This window comes from Scomber japonicus, chromosome 10 (genome assembly GCF_027409825.1).
Source record: "Scomber japonicus isolate fScoJap1 chromosome 10, fScoJap1.pri, whole genome shotgun sequence".
Taxonomy (NCBI): Eukaryota; Metazoa; Chordata; class Actinopteri; order Scombriformes; family Scombridae; genus Scomber; species Scomber japonicus.
The window spans coordinates 9,947,791-9,974,606 of NC_070587.1; the positions used below are offsets into that span (position 1 = coordinate 9,947,791).

A 26,816-nucleotide genomic window follows, 5' to 3' on the forward strand; every position below is an offset into this window, starting at 1 on the left:
TTTTTTTTTTTAAATGAACCATTTTAAAAATAATCCTCATATCTTTTCACTTTCTGATGCCATCGGTGGGTGCTGCTGCAAATGCAAAATACGCCAATCCTGTCTAATAGAAAAATACAGCGCAAAGAAAAAAAAAAAAGAGGAAAAAAAAAAACAAAAAAAACAAAAGGCATAATGAAAATGGCAGCAGCTGTGGAGGTAAATGAAAACAATTTCTCTGAAAACATGACAGGAAAATTTAGCTGAACAGCGCACATAAACTAAACAGCGCAATTCAAGAGAAAAATATTGACCAAATAAAATACCTCCCCCCCCAAGTTGAATTGAAACTCTGGATTTTATTCAAGTCAGTACATGTTGAAGCCTAGCATGAGCGTGGTTCAAACTCTCCCCCACCCTCCCCCTTACCCGCTATCCACTACTGAGGGTCTTCATTACTCAGTCTAAACTTGAAGCGCGCACAGGCAGACATTTATGTTTGAAATAAAAATACATAATTATCTTCACTCTCCTCTTCTGTCTGGTGGTTTTTCAAAACGGAAGACAGAAAAAAGTTGCAAATAGATACTGCAGCGAAATTTCTTCTGGAGCTAAAGCTTATCCAAGGCCTCAATCACAGTAAAGACGTCATTGTCCTCATTTTTTTACAGAAAGAAGAGCTTGAAGAGAAAAAAGCTGTCAGTCAAGTCTTTATATTTACAAGCTTAGAAATATACAGTGGGAGGGACAGATGGGTGAGAGGAAAAAGGTCTAGCAAGAGAGGAATATTATTTACAACAGGTATTCTGGAAAGAAGAACAAGTGTTAACCTCAGCTGCAACACAAATCTCATCACTTCAAAATGAGAATTAGCTTTTTCAGGACACACAGCACACACGCACACACCCACACACACCCATTTTTTCTTTCCTCTGTACCCCAGGAGACCCATACCTTCTCTTTAACTCTCCTGCTCTCTCTCTCTCTCTCTCTCTCTCTCTCCCAAGAATCACACAAGTAGGAAAACTGTAATGGTTTAAAACAGGATGACCAGATGTGAAGTTTCTATTCTTCTGTGTTTTGTTACTCCTAATGAAACTTATCTCCTTTGTATGGAGGGGTGGAAAAATATGGGTAGATTAAGGATTACATGACACTCTGCACTATGTGACTGATGACCTCTTACTGTACTGTACAGTGTAAGATGACTGGCTGGCTTGTAGCATGATTTAATCAGCTATTTACACACAACTGAAGGTAGTTTTAATTCAAGCTAATTAACATAGTAAAAGATATCTAGGCTCATACCAGCAGGGCTAACACACACACTGCACTGGGTTTAGCTAGATGTGTGGCTTGCGCTTCTCATTCAGCATGTCGTAGATGACCACTTCAGTAGCGCGGGGGTAGGAAGGGTCTCTTCTGTGCATGGAAGGGACCACCTGTGAATGGAGGACCGGGCCGCTTGTTGCCACGAAACCCCCCTACGGGGAGATCTTTGTTAAACTGCTGAGAGGGGGTTCGGCCTCGCAGCAGAGGTCTCTGCGGGATGGGGACTGACAGGATGGGGGGGCGAGGGTTTGGCAGGTTCAGGAGGGGTACGGGGTTAGAGGATTGGTTGCGAGACTGAGCTGGCGGACTGGCAGGGGGTTTCTGGAGAGAAGGGGCACCAGGCTGAGCAAGCGTGCGAGCAGGCATGGTGTCAGCTGCGGGGGAGTTAGGGGTGGAAGGGGAGGGGGTGGAGGATGTGGGAGATGGGGATGGAAGAGGTAGATTCAGAGGTTCCTTCACTCTGCCCAGTAAGGGTGGAGGAACGCCGGGGGTGCCTGGGCGGTGGAGGGGGGGAGCATGGCGGGGGACGAAAGGCTCTTTAACTGTGCCGGGACGGGGGAGTTTAGGAGGCTCGCCTAATAACGACGACATGAGGGGAGGAGGGGTCACTTTGTTTCCTCTGGGCCCCATTCCCCCTCGCTCTGAGCCTTCAGGTCTGATTGGGGGAGGGAGAGATAGGGGGCGATCAACAGGGACCAATACGCCCCCAACCATGACTGCTGAGGGCACAGGGGAGTGTGTAGGTGGAGGGGAAGGGCGCTGCGATACGGGAGGCGGAGGAGGTCGAGGGATCGGCGGAGGGGCACCGAAGAAAGGGGATGTAGGAGGAGGATGCTGGTGGAGGTGTGATGGAGGAGGAGTCTGCATGTTGTCTGTGTGGTAAGGCATTTGGAACGGTAACTGGGGAGGGGGATGTGAGTGAGGATGGGACGGAGGAGGGTGAAGATGTGGAGGAAGAAGAAGATGAGGGAGAGGAGGAGGCATAGAGGGGTTCATGTCCTCTGGGTTAAGAGGAGGGGGGACAGAATGCGGTGAGGGAGGCTGAGGTTCCATGTACTCCTCCTCTTCATACCACATCGCACCGCCTGGCCGACCGCCAGCCCCTCCCCCTCGCCGAGAGCCTCGGCCGATCACGCGGATGCTCTCTACCGTCTTGATGCGCTCTCCTGCCAGTGGCCGGTTTGAGTAACCCAGAGTTTGGATGGGAGCCCCTTCAGTGCAGGGCGACACTAGTGTCTCAATACGATGATACTGGCCGTCCTTCCCATCCCTACCTGGAGACTGACGACTTTTCCCCTTGTCGTCTCTTTTGCCGCTCATACCTCCATCATCTGAGCCGGTGCTGGCCTTACGAGAGCTTGCAGAGAGTCTCCTTTCTCCCATCATTCTGGTGTTTCCCATCATCTTCATTCCATCTTTCTTACCCTTCATCAGCTCATTACTGACGGAGGAGGCAACAGCAGCCTGCTTCCTCACACTCATTGCTTCATCATCTTTTAACTTTGTACCACTCCTTTTCCCAGCTCCATACCGGGAGAAGGAGGAGCTCGAAAAGTCACCGTCGTTGTTGCTTCCTGACGGGGTGATCACAGCATCCCAGGGCTCACTGCGGTATGCTGTAGGTGAGAGGTTATGACCTCCGGATGAGCCTAGAGATTCTGGCACGCTGCCAGGTGTGTCCATGATCTCATCCTGGGTGGGGGTGCCAGCAGCCTCGTCTCTCACCGGGGTCCCATCTACACCGTCCGGACTGACATCACCTAGAGCCAGACTAAAACCTGGATTACCCTGCAAGAAACTGTTGATTTTGGATTCTAGGCTGGGGGGAGAAGAAAGAGCTGAGGGACGAGGAGGCGGAGGTGGAGGAGGGGACAGCTGTCTGTCTTTCTCCCAGTCTCTGGTTCTCTCAGGTGTGTCTCGTTTGAGGCTGTTCCCTAGTGTGGGTTTTGTTTTTGGGGTGGTCGGGGTGAGCGGAGTTTTAACTGTTGATGACTCTGGGGAGGTGCGGGTGGGAGGAGCGGAGGAAGTGTTTGTCACGCTTTGCAGGAGAGAGGACAACCCTGCAACGAGATAGAAATAGATGGGGGCAGAGAAGAAGAGACGACAACATACGAGACAATTAAATTAGATGATTAGTAAAACTTTTTAAATGTGGAATACAAGCGAAGTGTATGTGTGTCTTACCGGATGTGTTTGTTTTAGACAAAGCATTGAGGATGCCTTCGGGTGTGATGTCAACACGTGACAGGATGCTGGCCAGTGCAGGACTTGGAGGGGTCGCTTTGGAAGCTACCGATTGGGCAGACGGGGTGGTGGGTGTCCCCGGAGATGGCCGAGGTGACGGACTAGCTGCTGGGACGGAGGCGAGAATAAAGGGATGAAATCAAAGCGACAAATAAAAGCTGTAGCACAATTTTCAGAAATGACTAAAATGCAAAAAAGCTGCATTTTTCTGTACTGTAGACAACAACTTCAATACTCCAAATGAGAAACTTATCTTTTCATATTTTTGACTTTGTCCAAATAACCTGTCAACCATTTTAAGAGCAATACATCAATACATGAAAAAAAATAATATTAAATGTAATAATAATAATATAATAATAATATAAAATGGTAAAAATTCATGATATAAAACAAAGAAGAAGAGAAAGAAGAGAAAAAAAGGCTCACGTTTAACAATAAAGCAACTGTGGCATTTAAAGTATGTCCAGGATATAAATATAGGTGGAATTAATTACTTTAATTTAATAAGTCATTTCAAGCTAAAAGGAGTCAAATAATTAAAAGAGATGCCTTCCATGTATGATTTATGTTGAGTCATGCCAGCAGTAATAGTTGTCATTTTCACAAAATTAAGACCCAAACGCACTGAAAGCGATAAATGACGCTCACTCTCCTTGCTCGACCACCACCACGCTGTGTGTCTCTCTTTCTCTCTCTCTCTGTGTGTCTATCTGGGTCTTGCTCATACTCTCAGCTCTCTGGTGCAATCTCTCTTTTTCGGCTGCAGAAAATCAGCTTTGGTTGCTTTGTCCTTATCTGATGCTCCAAAAATCCGAAACTAGGTCAGAGCAGCATCAAGACAATTTGACACACCTCATTACACGTCTGGTGCACGTTCAGCCATTTAAAACAAATGTGTGTGCTTCGAAACACGCTGTCTCTTAGACTCTTTCTGTGAGTTTGGGCCTTTCCAAACTCTACTGCTATATTGATGAGAAAACAACCGTTGTTCATTCTGGCTCCTACAAAGTGAAAATACCATCTGTGATCATTTATTCATTCAGTCAGAACGTGGACAGGTTTTGTCTCGCTAGGACTGGTTTCTCATCAGTATTTCACCATGTTCCCTTCATTTCCAAACGCACCTGTATTCTTCATGGCAGATGTGAGTGAACTGAGAATGGAGCTGATCTTTCCCAGGTCCACCTTCGCCAGATTAACTCCCAGAGGGTTGGTTGATGTATTTGGGGCAGTGGTAGAGGTGGGAGTCACTGGGGTGGCTGTGGCAGCAGAATTAGACTTAGAAGCTTTTGTAGGTGTGGTCGGAGGCTTTGACACAGCATCCAACTTTGTAGTCTTGGCAACAGCAGGGGACGCCTTGTCTTTCTTGTCATCTGATCGTGAAGACAATTCAAAAGCGGTCATACATTTTTCATATATGATTGACAACAATGAAACTGGAATAGACATTTTCTACACAGTGAAACCTTCAAATCCAACTAGACAACTTTTGTAACCACTAACCGCCTGCTGAGACCGTGTCTTCTTCATCGGACACGTCCATGTCTTCCATGTCTCTGTTGTCAGAGGGCATTTCTCCTTCATCCATGGCCTTGCCATCCAGCTCTGGATCCACCTGGGCTCTGCTGGCCCCCAGTCCGAGGAAGGGTGAGTCAGAGCCGGTGGGGGAGGGGGCATCTTCAGAGGGTGAAGGGACAGGAGAATCTTCAGGTCCAGGTAGAGTGGACTTGAGGGAATCCAATTTCCTTTTAAGACTGGCCACACGGTTGGCAAAAGCATTGTACGCCTGATTAGCAGAGAGAGAAAAATAAGTAAATATGAGACTGTTATCTGTTGTCATTGTTACAACCAAATATGAGAACAATAAATGCCTGTCTCTATTTTACAGACAAAAAAATAACATGAGTCCATAATTAGGAAATATCTGCTAAACCCCTTTCCAAACCTTTGCACAAAAATTAAATCTACTAGTCTTACATTACCAAAGCACTGTCCACAAATAAGAAATCATTTGATCCAACACTTACATTAGCCACGATCTTAACCTCCTTGTACTGCATCTCATAGAAAATGTCTGCGTTTCCCAAAGCTTCCACCAGAGGAGGCCCTGTTTTCAACTCCTTCTCCAGGAAGCTGACAAACTCCTGCAGCTTCAGACTGCCATCCTCAAAGTCCTTAGCAAACTTGTTCCCTCCAGCCTTGTCTGGAACAAGAGAGAGCAATGAACACAGAGAGCAGCAAGTAAATACAAAGTCCATGTCAGAGAGAAAATACAGATTCACAAATGTGAAAAACTGCACGACAAGTCACCTCAATAGAAACAAGGTCAACTACATTTTTCAACTAAAGTAATTGTGTAAGATACAATATGATGCAAATATAATAAGAAATGCAACTAACAATTACCTCCATTATAAAAAATCCTGTCAATTCTTTTCATGATTGTTTGGTCATGTAAGAAAAGTTTAAAAAATGACACGGCGAAGTCATCAAATAGCTTGTTTTGTCCCATCAACCTTCTAAAATCTAAAGAAGCAGCATCTTTTTATATTATAATTGTAATTAAATATGTAGAACCAGGGAATGATGATTGGTATTTAATGCTGAAAACATAGTGACATGATTTTTACTCAATAATCAGTCAATCATTTTTCTATCAGTTGGCTATTATATTAATTGACTAATTGTTTTAGCCCTTAAGCTGACCACAAACACATGTAACAGGTGTGTCAAAATACTCTATCTCCATTAATGCGGTTTTCTAGCCAGGGGAAAAATATTGAATTGACAGCTATGTTTTAAGTTTACATAGGATAATACATGTGTGTGATGACATCTGACCTTTGAGCCTCTTGAGGGCCTCTGTGCTGCAGACATCCACTCTGAGAGTTGCCAGCTGCTTCTCCCTGAACTCCTCCTCTGCAACTGCTCGCTTGTATCTCGACAACTTTTCGATGAGGGAGTTGGGCTGGAAACGAAGAGAGAAAAGAGATGCGTGGGTTTTGATGTTTTACAATGATGATACATTTTAAAACTAAATTAATATAAAAGCATGAAAGCACATTAAATAAGACGTACCGTGAACTCAGCTACAATCTTGGACTTGAGGGCAGCTCTGGTGTTGGTCGGAGCTGAAGATTTCAATAAAATAGCAACTTTAAAAAAAAACAAAAAAAACAACAACTCACGACTGCATCTGAAAATGATCTAATGTATATGATTAACTCCAGAATATTACTTTCAGATTCACATGAAAAGCAACAAACTGACCTTTAGCAGGAGGAGTCTCTTTTTCTTTTTCTTTTTCCTTCTCCTTTTCTTTTTCCTTCTCCTTTTCTTTCTCCTTCTCCTTCTCTCTCTCCTTCTCCCTCTCCCTCTCCTTCTCTTTCTCCTTCTCCTTCTCCCTCTCCTTCTGCTTCTCTCGCTCCTTTTCCTTTTTGTTCAGGTTGGTTTTAAACTGGGTGATGACCTCTTCAGGATACACACTGCGCTCCTCCCAAATGGTAAAGATCCTCTCCACTGACTTACGGACCTTCCCGTCTCTGACGAAGCAAAATGACAATAACGTCTAAATATCTTGATAGCAGCAGAAAACAGAACATTTTATATTTGAATAACGTCATTTTAGCCGTGTAGATTAAATACATAGAGAAGCAATGTCAGGCCAACGCTACATGTTTATACTCACTTGATGAGCTGAGCAGCATTGGGCAGGACCTCTGCAAAGGATGAACGAAAGACGATGGCATTCTTTCTTTTGCAGTTCTGTATCACATCGTTGGCAAGGTAGAAAAGATTCAAGCAATGATTGTTGTCAGCTGGGAGGAAAAAAAACAAGCAGAGGAAAGGATAAGATTATAGGTACAGAAATATAAAAAATGGTTTTGGACTCAAAAACTCAAACAATTAAAGTTAAGTTGTTTAAGATCATACAAACAACACACGTCTGTCTAGAACTGAAATCTATCAATACACACAAAAACAACTGTTAAGGAAAAATGAATGAAACTTTTATTAACAAGCAGTACATTTCTCTTTCCATAGTCGCTCAACTTTAACATTAGTCATAGGTACATTAGTAATACAACACTGGAAAGAGCACAATGATTTGTGCTGCAGTGCTTCCTAAAATAGATTATTCAGTATCGTGATTTCAGCGGGCAGCGTTTGATTACCAGAGAGCAGAACGCTTCTTCTTACAATGACTCTCAGAAAGAAATCACTGCCCTGTTATAAACATCTAAATCCCTCAATTAAGACACACTTTGTTACATTTCAGCAGATGTTGTCCGTCAGCTGGTCTACAAAAACAAACAGATTTATACTTTAGTAACAGCAGCAAATTATTTTTTTTCAAATTTTCAAAACACAAGGAGTTGCATGTTAACTTCCTGTTTAATCTGATACATGACTCCACAAGATAATGGTGATCTGTGGTGATGTGCTATTATATGCAACAGTCGAAGCAGATATATAAAAACTATAGACCTACAACTAAGAGAGTTCAGGCAAATACCAGTTTATCACAGATTAAGAATATCTGTGCATCTATAGACTATATATAAATAAGCACTCCACTCTTTACAACACATTATATATTATTACTGAGTTCTTTTACCTTCAAATATCAGTATAGGTATCAAGCCCAGAGAGTAAGTATTCCATCTTATGAAGTAAACAAGCATTAAACTCAACATTTAGTTAAACCTGAAGCCGAACCTGAAGTGGCATCCAGTCGTACCTGGGATGACTTTTTTCACTTCTACTAAATTATTTACGAAACAGTTTGACAATCATGTTTGAAATAAAATAAGTATGAACTACACTGTACATACAAGCCTTTGAGTAGCCAGGGACAATGACAACAGATATCAATCCCCTATTCAAAGTCCACACACACACACACACACACACACACACACACACACACACACACACACACACACACACACACACACACACACACACACACACACACACACACACACACACACACACACACACACACACACACACACACACACACACACACACACGACACCTTGACTGCAAATCAAGATTTCTAATAAGAAATGTATCTGAACAGAAACTAGGTGTGAAATATAATCCCATCCTACCATCCAGCACGGCCTCTTCAAAGCAAAGAGCCTCTCAATGACATTAGACACATGTAAATAATTCAAAATGTTTGTAACCTGAATGACTCTATTGACTACAGATATGCTGAGAAAATGACATTTATATATTTTTAAATATTTAAAGAATCAAAGCTTCACATCTCATTTGCTGAAATCAAGTTCTTAGTTGTGATATCAGTGTATGATCCTTTCTCTAATATTAAATAACTTCTTTTATTGAAAAATACAACTTTGATTTTTTTGAAAATGTTACAAAGCAATGCCAGGTGGGAGAAAACTAGGTATGGCTTTATTTTATGTAGATGAAATAAATAAAGATTGTGAGATTATTTTTGATGCATGTTTACACTACTGATGTATTCAATACATTTAATATGGTTCTACTTTGGTTTAGATATCAATAACTAAAATAATTTATTGCCTATTTTTTTTTTTAAAAAAAAGGGATTTCTCTGGATATAATTCATAATATAACACTAAATCAATACATGATTCAGTTGAGTTTAATTTCACATGCGTATCCTATATTAGCAGAAAAATGAATGAACAGACCTCAAACAGAGCACTATTTCCACATGACTTACTTTATAAACTTATGATCAGAAACCACAAAGTACAGTAAATGGATCTTGTGAATTTTTCTACATGTGAAATAAATGTATGTTTATCCCGTCCTAAAACACAAGCACTCAAAAAACTATAAAGCATCCTACCAGGCTGCATTTTTATCATCCTAATTGAAAGTCACAGAGTTTATTATTCAATATCACGGCTGTACATTATTTAAGCGCTGATGATCTCACCCAAGCGACTTAAATACATAAACAAAAATTCTGCTACACCTATCTCAGAATGATGTCATCAAATAACAAACCTAACTTTGAATCTAAATAAAAGATCACATAACATAATGTATTAAAATGAAGGCAAAAATCAATTGTCTTCTTTGAAAACTAGATGATATGGGTCATTTTAGGATGTTCAGGACCTTTTTAGACATTTCCATTATTATTTAAGACCAGACTAACTACGTTGTAGCGTACAGCCACACGCATGGATGACTTGTCTCCTGGTGAGTTGGCACAGCTCACCATCAGACAACAGTGGCTTAACCGGCACACAGCAGTTTTATAGTCCATGGTGTTTTGTCAGCACAAGCTTTATCATGTGTTGATCTGTGGGCACTGGGCAGTGATGCGGGGATCAAAAAAAATGCCTACATGATGATTTGAGACACTGATGATTCAAGTAGGGAATCCCAAATGGGTCATTAGAACTACCATAATTTAACAATGAAGCCTAAAGGAGACCTGACTGATCTGCAGTGCAAAAAGATTTCTAAGTTACAAAAAGTTAAAAAAAAAAAAAATCAACCACAAATGATTCATTAACTATATTTTCTACTATTGCCTTTGCGGCTAAATCTGCAAAACACCATCCTGGAAACTCTGCATTTACAAAAACTATATTTGCCTCCAGAGATGATAATAATCATAATGTGGATTATTTATTTGTTTAATTTAGGATAAGACCGATAAACTAATTAACATTTCAATGCTGTAAAACTGACTATGTGATAATCTTTGCATTCATTTCACTATTTAGTATTTATGTTCATTTCCTCATAACGTGTTCTAATAGCAATAGTTATGAACTGTTTAACATAAATATTAACATTATGTGACATTAAAAAAAATTCAAGCAAATACAATCCAATAAATCACATTTGAAGTTATATTTCCCTATATCCATACCCCAATTTATTACAATTACTTATCAAACACGGGCTATTCTATCCTCATTTCTAAGCTGGTATATAAACTGTTTCAGTCAGTCTCGGCCATCACTCCAAACACAAATAAACTAGGGCACAACTGATACTGGTTTTTGCAGCCGATGCCAATATTAAGGGTAAATAAATAAAAACATAAATATATCAGCCAATAATCTAAATAGATTTATACATAAAACACACATGCAATGATCCCTCAAATGTGATTATCAAACACTTAACATAATGGAAGCATGATATTTTATAGTTTAACATTCATTGTATAAAATTACAGTAAACTTCACTAATTTAATAATTATAACTATAAAAGAAAACACAGAGCAAAAAAATGTGTGTATAAATGAATATATATAGTAATGCAATTTTCTATTTCCTATTATTTAACATTGTGTATATTTTTGATTGTTACTAAGCAATAAACCTGTTTCTGGCTCCACTTTTCCAACACCTGCTGCAGTAATGAGTAAATACAAACATATTTCCATGTAAGTGAGTTCTGGACTAAGCAGTTAAAACCAAAATGATCCTCCAGAGAATAATTAAAAACTAAATCCAGGAGGGATGAACAGTCATAGACCAAAAAATTTAATATTCCAACTTTTAGTTTTGTGATGCTTCCAATTTCTCACTCTACCAAAAACAACACTGAAACTCTAAATTACAAACTTCATCAAACACCATCAACAGTCATTTTATTTAATCCTCCTTCCACCAACAGAAATGTCCAGAGCATAAAATATGTGGATACTCCTTTTCTCCCAAACTCAGCTGATATCTCGATGAAATATGTAAATCTATAATTTAACCATTCTTCAGTCCCGGCTTAGTTTCCACAAGTTGGTGTTTACTTGGAGACCATGCTCATTTCTGTAAACCTCCACTATAGGACACTAAAAGAATCCTTTAGTTGTATATAATAGGAGCATATTGAGGAGGTGGGTTCTTGCAGTGGACCGAGGCCAAAGCAACAGACGAGATGAACTCACTCAAATGTCACAAAACAACCACGTGAAGATAAAGTTTCTCCACTAAACTGATAATATTGCACTGTGAACCAGCTCAGGTGACATCAGTGAGGACAGTTCACTGACTTCTCCACCTACATTACCTTGAATCTAACTAACATATTGGTCAACTACGGCCTTTCATGTTAATAATTAATTAGTTAGATAGCTGAGCACATGTGTATACAGCTGGGAGGTTTTCAAAAAATAACAAACCTACACAAGGCCACTTTTTTAAGATCAAATTAATCGAAAAATAATCGAAACCGACATTTAGAAACTTTAACTTTCGACTTAATCTTAATCATATCAATTAATCGTGGTGTTCACTGTTGCCATGACAGCAAAGGTTCCATATCTTTAAGGAATTTGAAAACTTGTCTCCAGTGATCATTTTAACTCAAACCATGATCTTTACATAGTTCTGATCAAGTAAACTACACATTAACTACAGCGTCACACCTTAAAACATCATTATATTCACTCCCTACAGATACTCATGTGCCAAAATATCACTAAATGTCACTAAATATCATGTGAGGGCAGCAGTGGAAAATACAAAACAAAAGAAACTGTGAAAATACATAATTGTTCATCAAGGGTGGAGATAATCCTTCATTAATCGTAATTGAGGTTAAAAGTTCAATTAATGGTGATTTGGATGTTTGCCATAATGGCCCAGCCCAATCATGATCATACACCACTACAACACAGTGACTCAAATCCAGCAAGTTTGTCAACCTTGCTCCGACCTCTGATTATGTGTCTACTCCAAAGAGTGGAAATGAACCTTTAACCATTATTTACAGAATTCCGCGGCATGCAAGACTCACATAGACAAGAGCTATATAGAGAAGATCTGTTGACCCTGGCTGGGACCCGGTGTTAATGTGCCATTCTGTAACATCTAAAATGTCTTGGTACAAATTCAAGTTTTCAGAGCTTCTCGTCATAAAATAAAGTGCTTTTTTTTGTTGATTTTTAAAAGACAAGAACATTTTTTATCCACTGCAAATGTGATTTATAGTTATCAGCAGTAAAGCGGCAACAATCAGTTAATTGATTAATTAGTTGTCAAATGTTAAAGGTTCGAATCCCGATCGGAGGTTCTTTGCTGCATATCACCGCCCCCCCCCCTCTCTCTCTCTCATGTTTCCTGTTGGTCTACTGATAAATAAAGGCCTCTATGCCAACAAAATCTTAAAAAAAAAAGAAAAGAAACTGATCACCAAATGTTTTGATGATCAACTCATTATTTCGTGTCATTTTTTAAAGACAAAAACAACTCTGACTTTTCTGATTCTAGTTTCTCACATGTGAATATGTTCTGGTTTCTTTAGACTTGTGTCGTTGTATGACAGTAAACTGAATATCTTTGGGTTGTGGACTGACATTTGAGGTCGTCATCTTGGGCTAAGGCAAAAGGATGATCAGCATTTTCAACCATTTTCTTCTCTTTGCACAAAACATCCAATTGTAACAATAAAATCACATTTACTTTAAAGTTTATCTTCATCCATTTTGATATTGTGTTGATATTTATACTCTCTGGTCATGAGTTGAAGTTGACTGAAAAGGCAAAAAGCTAAATATTTTGAGAGTGCTACTGTAACGTGCATCAATAATTTACATTTTGGCATTAAAATGCAGCTCAGTATCTCTTAAATTAAGAAAAACTAATAATCATGATGAAATGGGGGGGGGGGGGGGGGGGGGGGGATATCCTAGACCTAGACTATGGATACCAGACTCACTTTAAGACCCATGTGGGACACCTATCAAGTAAACTGAAGGTGTAAATTGGATTTTTGTATAGAAACATGTCATTTTTATCTTCTGCTACTGACAGACCATTAAACAAACCTGTTTGCATTTGGCTGTGCTGATATTGTATATACACAGTAAGCATGCTTTTCCCTCCACCTGTATTACACTGCGCTACATCACAGGTGATCAATTCCTCATTCACCATTACATCTTACAGAAAGGTGTGGTGGTCGTCCTTTGCCATCAGAGGGGAGCAGTTTTGTATGGTGTTTATTGATAAGGCCCAAGTGCAAAAAACTGCCTCATCACTTCTGCTCTCTGCTAACATTTACTTACAGTGTCTGGTCACAGGACGTTTTAACATGAGATGAACCTGCTGTTCACACTCAACATGGAAAAAAGTGGATTTAGATACTATGCAGCGTAGAATTAAATGAGCTGCAAAAGTATTAAGTTACATTCTCTAATTTCACTTTAACATTTTAAAAAGGTTGTAGTTAATGCATTTATAATCCCATTTATGAGCTTTTCTTAATGTGACGTGTGTGTGTGGTGTGTGTGTGTGTGTGTGTGTGTGTGTGTGTGTGTATTTGTGCATCTGTCCATGCTTAAAACTATATATGGATGTTTATCCCTGTGCAAAGGCCTCTCTTGAAACTCGAATACAATAAAATAAAATAAAATAAAATAAAATAAATGGTTTCAGTTAGGGGCAACTTTCCATGTACCTCGTTCAACTACGTGCTCTGCAGAAATATTAACCACTGCATCACAAACACAACCATGCATGTTAGGCGACGAGATGTCATCCAGAGCAGCACACAAAAAGCAAGCAACTAAAAGCAGATATTAAGCTGTAACTAACTCTGACTAACCACGATGTAAAGCACCTTTATCTAAATAGTTAATTTATTGAGATTTGAGGCGTAGTGCACGGCAATTACTGGTTAAAAAAAGATTCAATCAGTCCATCCAGAGTAATGTGAGGTTGAGGGAGGCCCGACTGTAAACACTCACTAGCACCACTAAGACGGTGGCGGCTCATTTTAAGTACCGATAACAACGCCAGCGTTACTTTTCCAAATTATTTAACCGATTAAAAATTGAAATTCACCTCACGAATAAGTCAACATTGTTTAAAGATGCACTGAATTGCCTTGCACTTCACCAGGAAGCTGATCGCGATCAACTGCATTTGAATTAGCCTAAAAAGTGAGCTAGCTTGCGCGTTAGCTCCTGCAAGTTAGAAAAGCTACTCACATTTCTTCAGCCACTTCATCCAGTAGCGAACGATAAGGCCGTGGTGCTTTTTGTTTTCAATGCACCAGCCAGAAAGTCCCTGTATCGACTCCATAGTGTTGGATATTCCTTGAAACCTCCGGTCCAAAGACGCCTCCAGAGCAGAGCCGGAGCTGCGGGCTCCAGAGCCGGCCGCCATCTTTCCCTGTTGTCTTTTCACAGGCTGGTGATGAAGATGAAGATGAAGATGAAGAAGCTTCACGTCATGAGGACGACTCCGGTGGGGAAACACGCCCCCCATGAATGAGGTTGAAGTTGTTGTTGAAGTTCAGACCTGTATTAAAACATGTTAAGATATTCTGCTTGGAAGTTGGAACAATAATGTGTTAACTTAAGTGATATACCTAAAATGTCATCTACTGCTTCTTCCTCATTAAAAAAACATGCAGGGAGAACATGAATATGCAATTATTGTTCATTTCTGAAGGTATATAGCTACAAGATATCTCCTGCTTCACTGTAAAGTTTATTTTTCTCAGTATTTGTGCACTTGAGGCTTCAAATGTCCACATTACAAACATTTAGGCTAATCCCATGATCATGGCCATTAATCCCTACATCCTTAAACTAAATTACAACATATTCTTTTTGTTTGTTTGTAAATCTCTATTTCATACATGATCAGCAACACAGGGGAAAAACCTTGTATGTGCAAACCTGCTTGGCAATAAGCCTGTTTCTGATTCTGATATAAACCAAATTAGTAATTTCTTTCCAAAAAGAGATGAGAAACTCAGCTTTTCCAACACCTGCCACAGTGATACAAAAACATTTCCATGTAAATGAGTCATGAGCTAAGCAGTGAAAACAAAATTATTCTTAACAGAAGTATAAAAAACAAACTCCTGGTGGGAGGAACAAAGTCATCATCCAAAAAACTAAATATTCCCACAAGTCATGAACCAAAACGTTTGGTTTGTGAATACTGCAAAGTTCACACTCTACCAAAAACAACACAAAAACTCAAATTACAAATGATTTCTTCATCAAACACTGTCAACCCTATAACCCTAACCTTTTATTTGTATCATGCATTTCATGTATTAACACAATAATTCCTTTAAACATGTTTCTAATTCTCTGTAGTTTCCATAAACTGGTGTTAATTTGGAGACCATGCTCATTTCTGTAAACCAACATTTTAATTCTCAGTGTTTGTGCACTGGACGCTCCACATCACATTTGTCTAAATTGAATATTGGACCAGGATTGGCTTGAAACTATTTGTGATGCCATAAGTTATGCTCGTAGGTCGGCCCTTTAAAATCTGATTTCTAATGAGCACAAAAAAACTGTCCACTTTCTTCACATGAACATGAAACCATTCTCCAGAGTAAAGCCAGGTGTCAAGAATAAAAACATATTTGGTCCACTTGAGAGAAGGAGGATACAAATGTGTTAAATTTTGTTCTTTTTATTTAAGGCTGTGACTTAAACGTTACAGAGAAATGAAGCTACAAGTGAGTCAAACATTTGTTGTTCATCCAAAAACAAAAAATAATGGATTTGGGAGCTCTCCATATGAACACAGTAACTTGTCAGGTATCTTCTCAGGTTGACTGAGTGCAACCATTCAGTGATGGGATGGGCTTTTATTAACTGCTTGGGTGTTATATTCATGTACATGGGGGATTTTATTACAAAACTCGAGTCACATCATAATGTGACACTATTTTTCATCATTACATAAAGCCTTGGTTAATTGATTTACATCACTCAGTGCAATCTGTGAGGTTGTTTTCAATAATAGATCAAATATCTGACAGAATACCCTCCCACCAGAAAGATGAACACTGATGCAGGCATACACACACACACTCACACCACAGCCCTACACACAACACATACACACCCTCATCTGTCACATTCTCATACACACTCATACACACAGATTTATTGTTCCTCCTTTTCTATGTTCCAGTCTCTTTATTAAGTCTGTCCGTCCCCCTCTGAAGCGAGCCAGTCAGCAGTGAGGACCAATCCGCTATGAAGCTGTGGGTCTGGGGGCATGTAGGAAGGGGGGGGGGACTGATTGAAAGTGGGTGCTCTACGGGCAGGTTTCAGTCGTCTGTGCAATCCAACACACTCTGACTGAGAGCGAGATCCCAGTAGTGTTCTGTGCCATGTTTCTTGAAGTGTTCCCTGGCCATGCTCTCGGTGGGGCACTGCTTGAACTTCATCTCCCCAAAGCTACGTTCCTTAGCTGTGCCCTGGTGAACCGAGAGGAATTATTAGACTTCAATGAGATCACAGACAAAACCAAAAAATTCAACTACATGTTAATATATTGAAATAACAACATGAGCATGCAGATACTCACCTCCCAAATCAACCAACACTTGTTGTTCCTCTTTGTATCATCATCACCATCTGGATCTAATTGAAAATCAATTATAAAGGAGTTTAGTATGCATGAAATAAGCACCAAGATAAATTAGCACAAAAAAACAAGTGTCAAGTCACTCTTACCATCTCTTTTAGAGTTATGTTCCTCCCATTTGACTCTGTGCATCATCAGCCTCTTGAACTTTTTCTGTGATTTGGGGCCTAAAATGAGAGAAAGAAATTCAGATACAAAATACGTTTTAACACACTTTGATTATCAAACCATAATTGTATTAAAGGCTAAGAGAGAAGCCAAAACAAAAAGACCAGTGTGTAAGATTTAATGGCATCTAGCAGAACGGACCGGCAAAAATGGACATTTATTTTTAATGAGTGAAAAGTCACCTGAAAATCTGAATTGTTGTGTTTTTTTTTCACTTTAGAACAATGTTTCTACAGTAGCCTAGAAAGGACAAACCCAACTGTGGTTCTTTCACATTTGCAGCCACTGTAAGTTCTACATGCTTTGAAAGGGAAGGGGAGGGGAAGGGTATTCATTTGGTTGCAATCTGCAACCTCACTGCTAGATGCCACTAAATCTTCCATACTAACACAATCTCCTTATAAAAATACCAAGGCTTGTAAAGGTGCAACTACTAAGTATTAATTAGATGACCATATAATTATTCACAAGAGGCAGTGGAGGAGTTTAATGCCCCAGACCAGCAGGTTAAAACTGGGCTTGAAGAGAGAAAAAGAAGCCATTAATATTTAAAAGGACACTTTGATTTTTGTCCAGAAGGAATGGGCCCTAAAATGTGCTCTATATGTTGTAAATTGTGCACAGTTGCCTTCTTTCTTCAGCAAATGCACATCGTCAAGTCTTCACATCAGTTAGGTCATCATCAACTGTGATGATGGTCTAAAACTAATTTCTAATTTATACAGTTTATGTATAAATTAGTAAATTTTCTGCACCTTTATTTGGTGTAATAGGTGAGAAAGGTGTATAAACGCATCGACATAATCTAATAAAATCACGTTGAACAATGTTTGGTAAAACATTTTGGAGAATGGGATTGAGCTCATTGGGACAACACTGCTGAAAATGATTCTTTCTAGTGTGGTAAATATGTTTTTATCTTTTTTTTTTTGTCATTCAATCTTCAGACCGCAGACATTTTTCTTCTCACAGCAAATGCTTATCACAACTCAAATCATTAAAAAGGGTATCAACTATATTCTATTGCAGGAACTAACAAGCTACAATTGGCAGCAGAAGCTACAGGAAGTGTGAGACTCATTTAACGATACACATGTCAGTTTTATCCTTACCTCCCTCCACCACAACAAGGTTGACGTCTTTGTGAAGAACTACCGTGCCAGTCAGGTACAGCTGGTTGGCATTCGCCTCCACTTTAAACTTCTTAGCAGGATTTTGCAGGTTACGGATCCTGTATGGGGAGAGTATGGGGCTTAAATTAGACGCAATTCCAAGTTGCTATACAAACATACAACACATACATTTGACCTGCAGTATGTGCCTGCTCCCTACAAATACACACCTATATACAGCTATAGAAACACCATTAGTGAGGTCTTCTTTTAACTTCTTGACTTTCTTTTCTTTCCTCTGCTCTGCTGTGAGCTTGCGAGCTGCATTGGCTTCCTCGTGAGCCCTGCAGGGAGGGGACACAATTAGAAGGACTATTAAGAAAGCTTTATTTCTCCATGGATTATTATTCAGTATGTTGAATGGGAAAATTCAGAATGGTGCAATCAGTGTAGAAGTTAAATATGTTACTTACTTCTGTCTCTTGGCCATCTGTGCTCTGACGTGAGCCTCTACTTTTGTAGGGTCCTGAACTGCCTCCGTCCCCAATACTCTCATCAGGTTGGAGATGCGTACTGAGAAAATTCAAGCAAACTTTAGCTACATCCTGTTTAATCTTGCAATACAGTAATTTGGAAAAACAGTTAATTGTGTGTGTGTGTGACTACCTTTGGGTTCTGGTGGAGGCATCAGTCCAAGACGGACCTTTTCTTGCACTTCTTTTTGGCCTTCCCTGCGTGTCTGTCTTCTCAGTTTCTTCTGTTCTTTCTTTGTCAGGTATACACCCAGCGTTACTGGCTTATCTGTGTCAACTGAGGGTAAAAAACACAAAACATAGTGACCATTCCATGAAATGGCAGTAATAAATGAAATTGAAAATGAAAAAAGAGTTGCATAAAAATGAGGCATCTCTATCTGCCAAGACTGGGAGACAATTAAAAGCTCTGGCACAGCTAATAATCAGATTGTTTCTTCCTTATTGGGTATTATGACTTACAACATATCCTTCCTTGATTCATCACGCCCCTATCACTCATTGGTGTTTTCAGCTGCTTTGACTGCCCTATAGCACACAACCCTGCTTACGTGCGCTGCAATGCATATTTGGTCTGAATACAGTCTTAGAAGCTTTGCTGACTAACAGGCACCAATCCTCACTCAGATCTTCCAACACATCCTTGTAGCTGTGTGAAGTCCCCTCCTGCTTCAAATGCTCCATCATCATCCTGGTCACCAAGAAACCCTCCATCACAGCTCTGAATGCCAACAGACGTCTGTTGATGTCGCTCTGAGATCTGTAGTCATGAATGAATGAATGAATGAATAACTGGTGTTGGCACACCGACTTCATTGCTCAGTGAGAGACACCCAATCTGCGACTCCGACATGCAGAGTGAGTGTGTCGGGGCCCTCGGAGACGACTGAAGCAGAGCTTCTCTTGTCACCATAAAAACGATACGTCCACCGATAGCCCGAAACGACGTCCTACCGGTAATCCAGTCTTCTCTTCAAGCGTTCAATTAGCACCACCTGCGACACGTGCTGGCATCAAAAGACACTGTCGGTTGTACAAATGAAACGAAACGGTCTCATAAGAGTGTATTTTCATTATTAAGGGAGAAATGTTCTCTGAGTGTTTAATTGTGTAGCCACCACTGCAGACTGCTGGCGTTGTTAATTCATAGCATACTCAGTTGTGTGAATGTGTCATGCACCGAAAATAAGAGTTACAAGCCCAGAACGCCTCATCATGCAATACTATGTGAGCTTGTATAGCCTATTATTTATTATTTATTATTTCCGGTGCGCAAATCACAGTTTTCATTGGTGCATTAGCGTCTGGGATACTTAGTTACACTAATGAATAAAAGAAGATGCAATATGTTGTTGTGCTTCACAATAGTATTAAGATTCAGATTCAGACCCCCATCCCCCGGCTGGCTACTGATTTTTTATGGCTGGCTAGTCTGTGCCTTAGTGGAAAGCCCTGCCCCTCAGCACTGCCCACAATATCCAATAGCACTGTGTCAGCCGTGGAGACCTTAGTGTTTCTTGATGTTATTTTTTAAGATATGAAGTAGAAGACCAACATCAACTACATCTTCAAAAAGGCCCTGCAGAGGAAGTACTTTCTGCAGTAACTGGGGTAGTACTGTCTACCACAGGAGCTGTTGAGCCAGTCCTACACAGCAGCCATACAATCTGTCATGTACACATTGATCAGTTTGGTTCAGAGCAGGATAGAAACAGACTGCAGCCAACAGGACAGCAGAAAAAATCATTGGTCCTTCTCTGCCCACCTTCCAGGATCTGTACTCTTCAACAACCAGAAAACAGGCAGGGAAAATCAATGCAGATTCTTCACAGCCTGGACAAAACCTTTATTAACGCCTCCCCACCAGCAGGCATTACTGAGCCCTGTATACCAAAAATAACCCGAAACAGGAGCACTTTCTTTCCTTGTGCCATCACCTTCATAAATAGCAGACCAGTATGACCTGCTATGCCATAGCTACTCTTGTTTCTTCAGAAGGTTTTACACTCTACTTCACATCTACAAATCCTGTATTGTACAAAATACATTATGGACATTGTTGTTTGCAATACCACACACACACTTGCACTGAATGTATATTGTTTGTCTTTTATACAGTCTGTATATTTCTTGTGTAATGTCTGTAAATAATACGCACATTGTCTGTAATGCTTGAAAAACACCAACAGGCGGAACCAAAGTCCTACTGTGTGTTAGCATACTTTGCCAATAAATCTGATTCTTAGGGCTGCAACTAACGACTATTTTGATAGTCGACTAGTCATCGATTATTGAAACGATTAATCAACTAATCGGATCAGTGGTACTAGCTGGTAAGGCGCCCGGATGAATTCCCCTTCAGCGCCCTCCATATATATATAGATCAATAGATAGAAATAACCATAAATACCAAAATGATATACAATCATGAATACAAAAAATGAAGTATAAGGAATAGAAACAATTCTTGCATATGCATTAAGTATATATATATACACACACAAGTAAGTTATTTTAATTATTACAAATTATAACATATTGCTAATAAAAGTAAACTGCACAAATCCTATATCACATCAATATTACCATCCTCTAGCAGTGTCAACTAAGAGTCCAGACTAAACCAGTTCACAAGACTGATTTGACATTATTCTTAATGATTTTACTCACAACCCAGAAAAAACACAACAGTATGAACTGTGCTTTATTTGGTGTGACTGATTTTAACTTTTGCATCATTAGGCTACCGTACAAAATTAGGTGCGCTAGACTCCTCAGTGGAGACCTGAGGTCAACCTACTGCTACTCCTCTCTTACTTCTGACTGAGATCTGAGCAGGTAGAAGCTGTTAGTTCATAAACTAGAAGTAAGGCATGCACTATAACAAGGTAAACTGATCCACACGCTGACATTATATCATTGACGTAAATGAGCGATAGAAAAAATCTTTTTTTTGTGTGTGTGCTGCTGGCTGACCATATTGCCACTGAATCGGATGACTTACTACAGCACTACTGTTATATTTGAGACAAAGGTGACAAAATCTGGAGAGCTTGTGGTGTGCGGTGTGCAGACCACAAGTGTCTCCCGCAGGTAGAGCAGCCTCCAGTTAGCTCCGGGTAATCACTGTACAACACACTGAGAGGACGCAGCGTTGTTAAGGTGAGAGAGACTGAGCATTGAGTTATTTTCTTCACCTCAGAGTTGGGTTAAGTTGTGTAATGCTGCGGTGTGTATTGTGTTTGTTACTGCTGGAGTTCACTGTTCCGCAAACAGGAAAAACACTCCCGATGGCGTAACCGACAATTGTCGACAATTAAATTTGTCTGTGACTAATCAATTAATCGTTGCAGCCCTATTCTGATTAATAAAGCATGCACAGCTGGGATCAAACACAACACCATGAACTGAGACTACCTGTGCACTATATTTAAAAAGGCCATATTTCATTTCTGTAGGCTGTTTCCCTGTGTAATGGTAGCTTTCTGTAAGTCTACCTCTATTCTCCAGTGAAAATACTTTTTGGAGAGAAATGTAAATGTTATTTTTAAAACACACCTACTTCTGAAGTAATTTTAACAATTCACATATTATGTATTTTACCTTATATACACTTACCTGGAGGGCTAATCTGAGCAGGATGTTCTACCAGGTTGGTCACGCCAAAGAGCACCAACTCTTCAAATATTGTGTCTGGGTTTCTTCATGGGATAAGGAAAAAAAACATGTTAGATAACAACAGTAAGTTTACTGTACCAAAGTACAATCAGAAAACAAAAAAATCCAACATGTTTTTATATAGCGGTTGTGACATGAAGACTGTTATGTATTATACATCTTAACGTAGCAGTGAGAACCAGACAAAGGACAGTTCTAATATTGAACACAACACACTACTCAAGTGTTTAAGGTCCTTGGTTAAGTGTAGTTTCTCACATTTCTACATTGGTGGGCAGGATGTAGGAATCCCACCACTCAATGCTGGGCACCTCCCCTTCTCCAATCTCCTTCTTGGGGGCAATCAGGGCCAGCTTCGTGGATGCCTGGATTCCTGTCTTCTTAGCTGCCTGGGCAATCTCACACTGTAACCTATCCAACTGGGCCTGATTAAGGTAAAAATGTTACATTTAAATTAAATGCAGGAGGGATAGAAACCAAGTTATGAAGCATCCAACAACCACATTGAAATTATATCCAACCTTAGTTCTAATTCTTTGAGCAATCTTCTCAAATCGCCCTTGTTCATGGAATTTGAAGCTCTTGCGAGTACGCTGAGCTGCTGCTAAAGACAGCCGCTGGTCAAAGTAAGAAGTGGACTCCAAGTCCTCCCCTGGCTTCTCCTTTAGTTGCTGCCGGAACTGCTCTCTCTTTACTGCTCGAATGTTAGCTGTACAGAGAGAGGAAAATAAAATGGTTAACACAAAAACAAGGAAATAAGAGTGTGTGTGAGTACTGTGCATGTATTAGACCTCCGATTACATACCTTTTAGTGTGGGCATGCGGTGTGTGAGTTCCACTTCTTTGCCACTAGCATCCACAGTTCTTCCCTTCTCATCCAGAATAAGAGGCGTAGGCTTATTCACCTCCTTGATTTCCACTTTCCTACAGTGGCACAAACATAAAAAGCTGTATAGTTTCACACTGTCACATGAACAAACAGCATTTTGTCTGTGTACATTTAAAAAAAACATCACTCACGGTGGAGCAATTCCCATGGCGTGCAGGTTAGCTAGTGCCACTAGGTTGTGAGGCCCAGTGTTCCCCAGGGCTCCGAGGATCCCCGGTTTCATGGATAATTGAGACTGGATGCGAGCCTGTAGTTCAGCAGCCTTCCGAGCCTTCTCGATAGCATCATTCATGAAGCTGGCAGCCTGGGAGGGGGCGATAGATGAGCCACCACCAGCAGCTGCAGAAGCGGGAGTGCCAAGAAGCCGTGACACTGGAGGGGCTTCCATCTGAGACTGTGACCGCTAAAGTCAGGAAGAAATAAAAGAGGTGTCATTTGAGTGGATTGTCTGAAATCATTCGGTATTCAGTATGAACAATCCCCAAGTTTAAAAAGAAATGATTATTACTGGTGCAGGAGGGGCTGGGGAAGAAAAGCTCAGCTGTTTCTTCCTCTCTTCAATCTGTCTTGTGGCTGCTTCCATCATCTGTTTGATCTAATAATACAGAAAACTGGTTAGTAAATACATAGTTAACGTATCAAAATAATCCAGTTGGTTGCAGTCTTAACTCTTATTGATGAAGTACATGCACAGTATACGGGTACTGCACTCATGAGTAGGTATTTATCTAGTACCTGCATTTTGGTGAGCATGCCAGGGCTCTCTGGAGGTCCAGGTATGACCTCAGGCTCCTCCACCTCCTCAAATCGAGGGACCCTTTTCCGCTTTGGAGCTGTCCCATCTCCTGGATCCAGAACTTCTTGCACTGCAACTGTTTCAGCCTCATCACCAAACACATCCTGAGACCAACCAGCAAAACAGAAAACACTAATTAATATCACACGCCATAATTATGACAAACATGTATATTTAGACTTAGTATAATATAATTAAATGATTATATAATATGATTCTCATTTGTCTATCTCCTCAAAGATTGTAAACTTGTTCTGTAGAGTAATCTGGGTAATTAAATGCATGCATTAAAGACATTGTATTCTTGGCTTTACCTGATACACTTTAGTATGTGAGTGTGTCTATATTTAGTCACTGCAATCCATGGTCAATTAATGAATAAGCTTTAAATTGATAACAAATAATACAAGTCAAGTTGTGCAAGTGTTTGTTTACCTTAAGTTCTCTCTTGCGGTTCTTCTCTCCAGCTCCTTTGTTGCCACGGGCACTGCGGCTCTCCTCCAGCGCTTCAAAAAGGCGCTCCACAAAACCTCCAGCTGACTCATCAAGGAAGGGTCGCAGCTGGTCTGAAGGGAAACGAGTGTCAGTTAATTCAATACTCCATTGATCAACGGCATAATAAAAATAATCCTTTAACCTCATTACAGGGTTTAGTTCAGTTTATTTGGATCCCCATTAGCTGTTACCCAGGCAACAGCTACTCTTCCTGGGGTCCATGTTAAAACAAATACAACCAATTAAACTTACAATATAACATAAATGCATACCTAAATAGAGTCTCATACCCTAAATAGGATGCTTATACATGAACAGAAATAACATGATCACTGTCAGTAAGATTTACATGTTTTACACTAACTTGACAAAGACAAAAAACATGCACCTATTACTTCTATTACTTGCAGCATAAATAAAATATGAAGAGCCCTTTGAGTTTGTGCAGATATTTCCCCCAGTCACATCTAACCTGATAACTAAAATCACATAGTCACTGCAATCTTTATCTTTGGCTGTACAGTCAAGAGAAGATGTATCATTTCTGTGTCAGTGTTTCTGCTGATAAAATAAAATGTGGAAAAGTAAGTCTTACACATTTGAAGGTGGCAACGCAAGCTACCGACCTTCTGATATGAACAACTGTTTCTCCTGAATGAATCTATGCTAGTCTAAATCTTACATTTACATTTTATTATTCTGCAATCGCTTTTATACAAACCAACTCACAAGCAAGACAAGACAATCAATCAAGTCTTACATCAAATCTTGATACATGGATACAACACACGATGGTTCAACTGTGCAAAACAATGTTACCTATGGTCTTTCTTTTGTCGAGTCCCTTTCCAACACAGTGCAAAGCTGCGGTAACCACAGTGGGCTCCGAGAAACCCAGCACCTTCTTCACAGTGCGCTCCACCCATGGCCTCAACTCCTCCACCTCCCGCTTAGGAAGAGACATCCTCCGATCTGCAGGACAAGCACTCAATTTATTACATGGTCATCAAGATATTAGTATACTTTACTTTTTATGTGATTTTTGTGTCCTTGTTTGTCTATTGATAATGCAAGTTCGTTAACCTGGTCTTGCTTGACTTGACCTTTCCCCTTAGAGAACCACACATGAAAATAAGCCTTTAGCTTGATTGTGTTGAGTGACCACAGTCTGGTATGTACTTTAATTGTTGTTAAATAAATCTGTCTAATAAACCACATAATCACTATCACAACGTTTCCTCTGTGTACATTTATTATCACCAGTGCAAGACATAATGTTTAATCCATATAAAGACTGTAGTTAATCCTTATTGGTAACTAAAACTAAAGTTTAGTCCAGCTACTTTAGACGTAGTGCTTTAAATAGTGATTTAAAACATTTTTAACACTAAAGCCTTAACATTTAACATAATTTAGGCCCAAAACCCGACAGATATAGGACAAAACTAGCATTATTGCCCAAAGCACCACAGCTGTATTAGAGTTAGAACAGACTGATATCGCCAACATGTGCACAACAACCCTGTCAGTCATTCAAGCCCTGTTAGCTTCAGCTGCACAAAAACAAACCAGCTACTTACTCTCTCACACATAGTCAGTCCAAAACCTGCCGGTGTTTGTCAAATGATAGATTGTATGTTAGACTGATAAACACATTAACATTAACACGCTAACAGGAGTCAACGTACAAGGTAAAAAAAAAAGCAATCACATCCGCCAAAACTCCCGGGTTGGATGCTAACCATCGTTAGCTCACATCTAAAGCGAGGCAGCAAAAACAGCGAATAAATGCTCCTTTAATGGTACAAACCTGCAGATTATCTTTTTATCGGATGTCAGATCGTTCACGTTGCAGAAGTCCTACCGAAATAATCCAAGTTAGAGAAGCATTAAACACTCAAACCTCTTAGTTTTGTGTTACCTCTATGAAACTTTTCTCATCTAGTCGCGCCGTTCACACGACGTTTCTCCAGCGTGACCCGGAAGAGGAAGTAAACTCTGTGCTTCTTCTCTGCAGTCAGACTGTAACGTTTCTGCTCGTTGCACTCCCTGGCTGCAAAGACAGGAACTGCACCGGTGGAAGGAGGTATGATGTAAAAACACCTTAAAACATTTCTTTTAACCAGACTTTTCCTAATGTGACCCACAGTATACAAAAAATGGAAATAAAATGTTTTTGTTTGTGGCTAATACACACTTTTCTATAT

The 26,816-nt window shown here is 40.0% G+C and overlaps 2 protein-coding genes across 3 annotated transcripts; both read right to left on the reverse strand.

Moving 5' to 3' along the window:
* Nucleotides 1–986: 986 nt before the first annotated feature.
* Nucleotides 987–14,706, reverse strand: rprd2b (regulation of nuclear pre-mRNA domain containing 2b). Of its 2 annotated transcripts, none has more exons than XM_053326553.1 (10): nucleotides 14,520–14,706; nucleotides 7,247–7,376; nucleotides 6,829–7,100; nucleotides 6,637–6,689; nucleotides 6,400–6,526; nucleotides 5,586–5,761; nucleotides 5,062–5,344; nucleotides 4,683–4,931; nucleotides 3,496–3,660; nucleotides 987–3,371 (listed from the first exon to the last, which is right to left on the reverse strand). In XM_053326553.1, exons 1-10 carry the CDS (start codon nucleotides 14,695–14,697, stop codon nucleotides 1,372–1,374), a joined length of 3,633 nt encoding a protein of 1,210 aa, XP_053182528.1. In that variant the 5' UTR covers nucleotides 14,698–14,706; the 3' UTR covers nucleotides 987–1,371. The 2 variants fall into 2 exon arrangements, with proteins under 2 accessions (XP_053182528.1, XP_053182527.1); XM_053326552.1 differs by having other exon boundaries at nucleotides 6,637–6,713.
* Nucleotides 14,707–15,962: 1,256 nt separating this feature from the next.
* On the reverse strand, nucleotides 15,963–26,570 carry prpf3 (PRP3 pre-mRNA processing factor 3 homolog (yeast)). The gene is made up of 17 exons (XM_053326651.1): nucleotides 26,420–26,570; nucleotides 25,429–25,581; nucleotides 24,550–24,680; nucleotides 24,054–24,218; nucleotides 23,827–23,913; nucleotides 23,450–23,721; nucleotides 23,235–23,353; nucleotides 22,951–23,138; nucleotides 22,688–22,854; nucleotides 22,370–22,452; nucleotides 18,885–19,028; nucleotides 18,692–18,791; nucleotides 18,449–18,562; nucleotides 18,219–18,337; nucleotides 17,028–17,105; nucleotides 16,879–16,934; nucleotides 15,963–16,768 (listed from the first exon to the last, which is right to left on the reverse strand). Exons 2-17 carry the CDS (start codon nucleotides 25,571–25,573, stop codon nucleotides 16,619–16,621), a joined length of 2,118 nt encoding a protein of 705 aa, XP_053182626.1. The 5' UTR covers nucleotides 25,574–25,581; nucleotides 26,420–26,570; the 3' UTR covers nucleotides 15,963–16,618.
* Nucleotides 26,571–26,816: the final 246 nt, after the last annotated feature.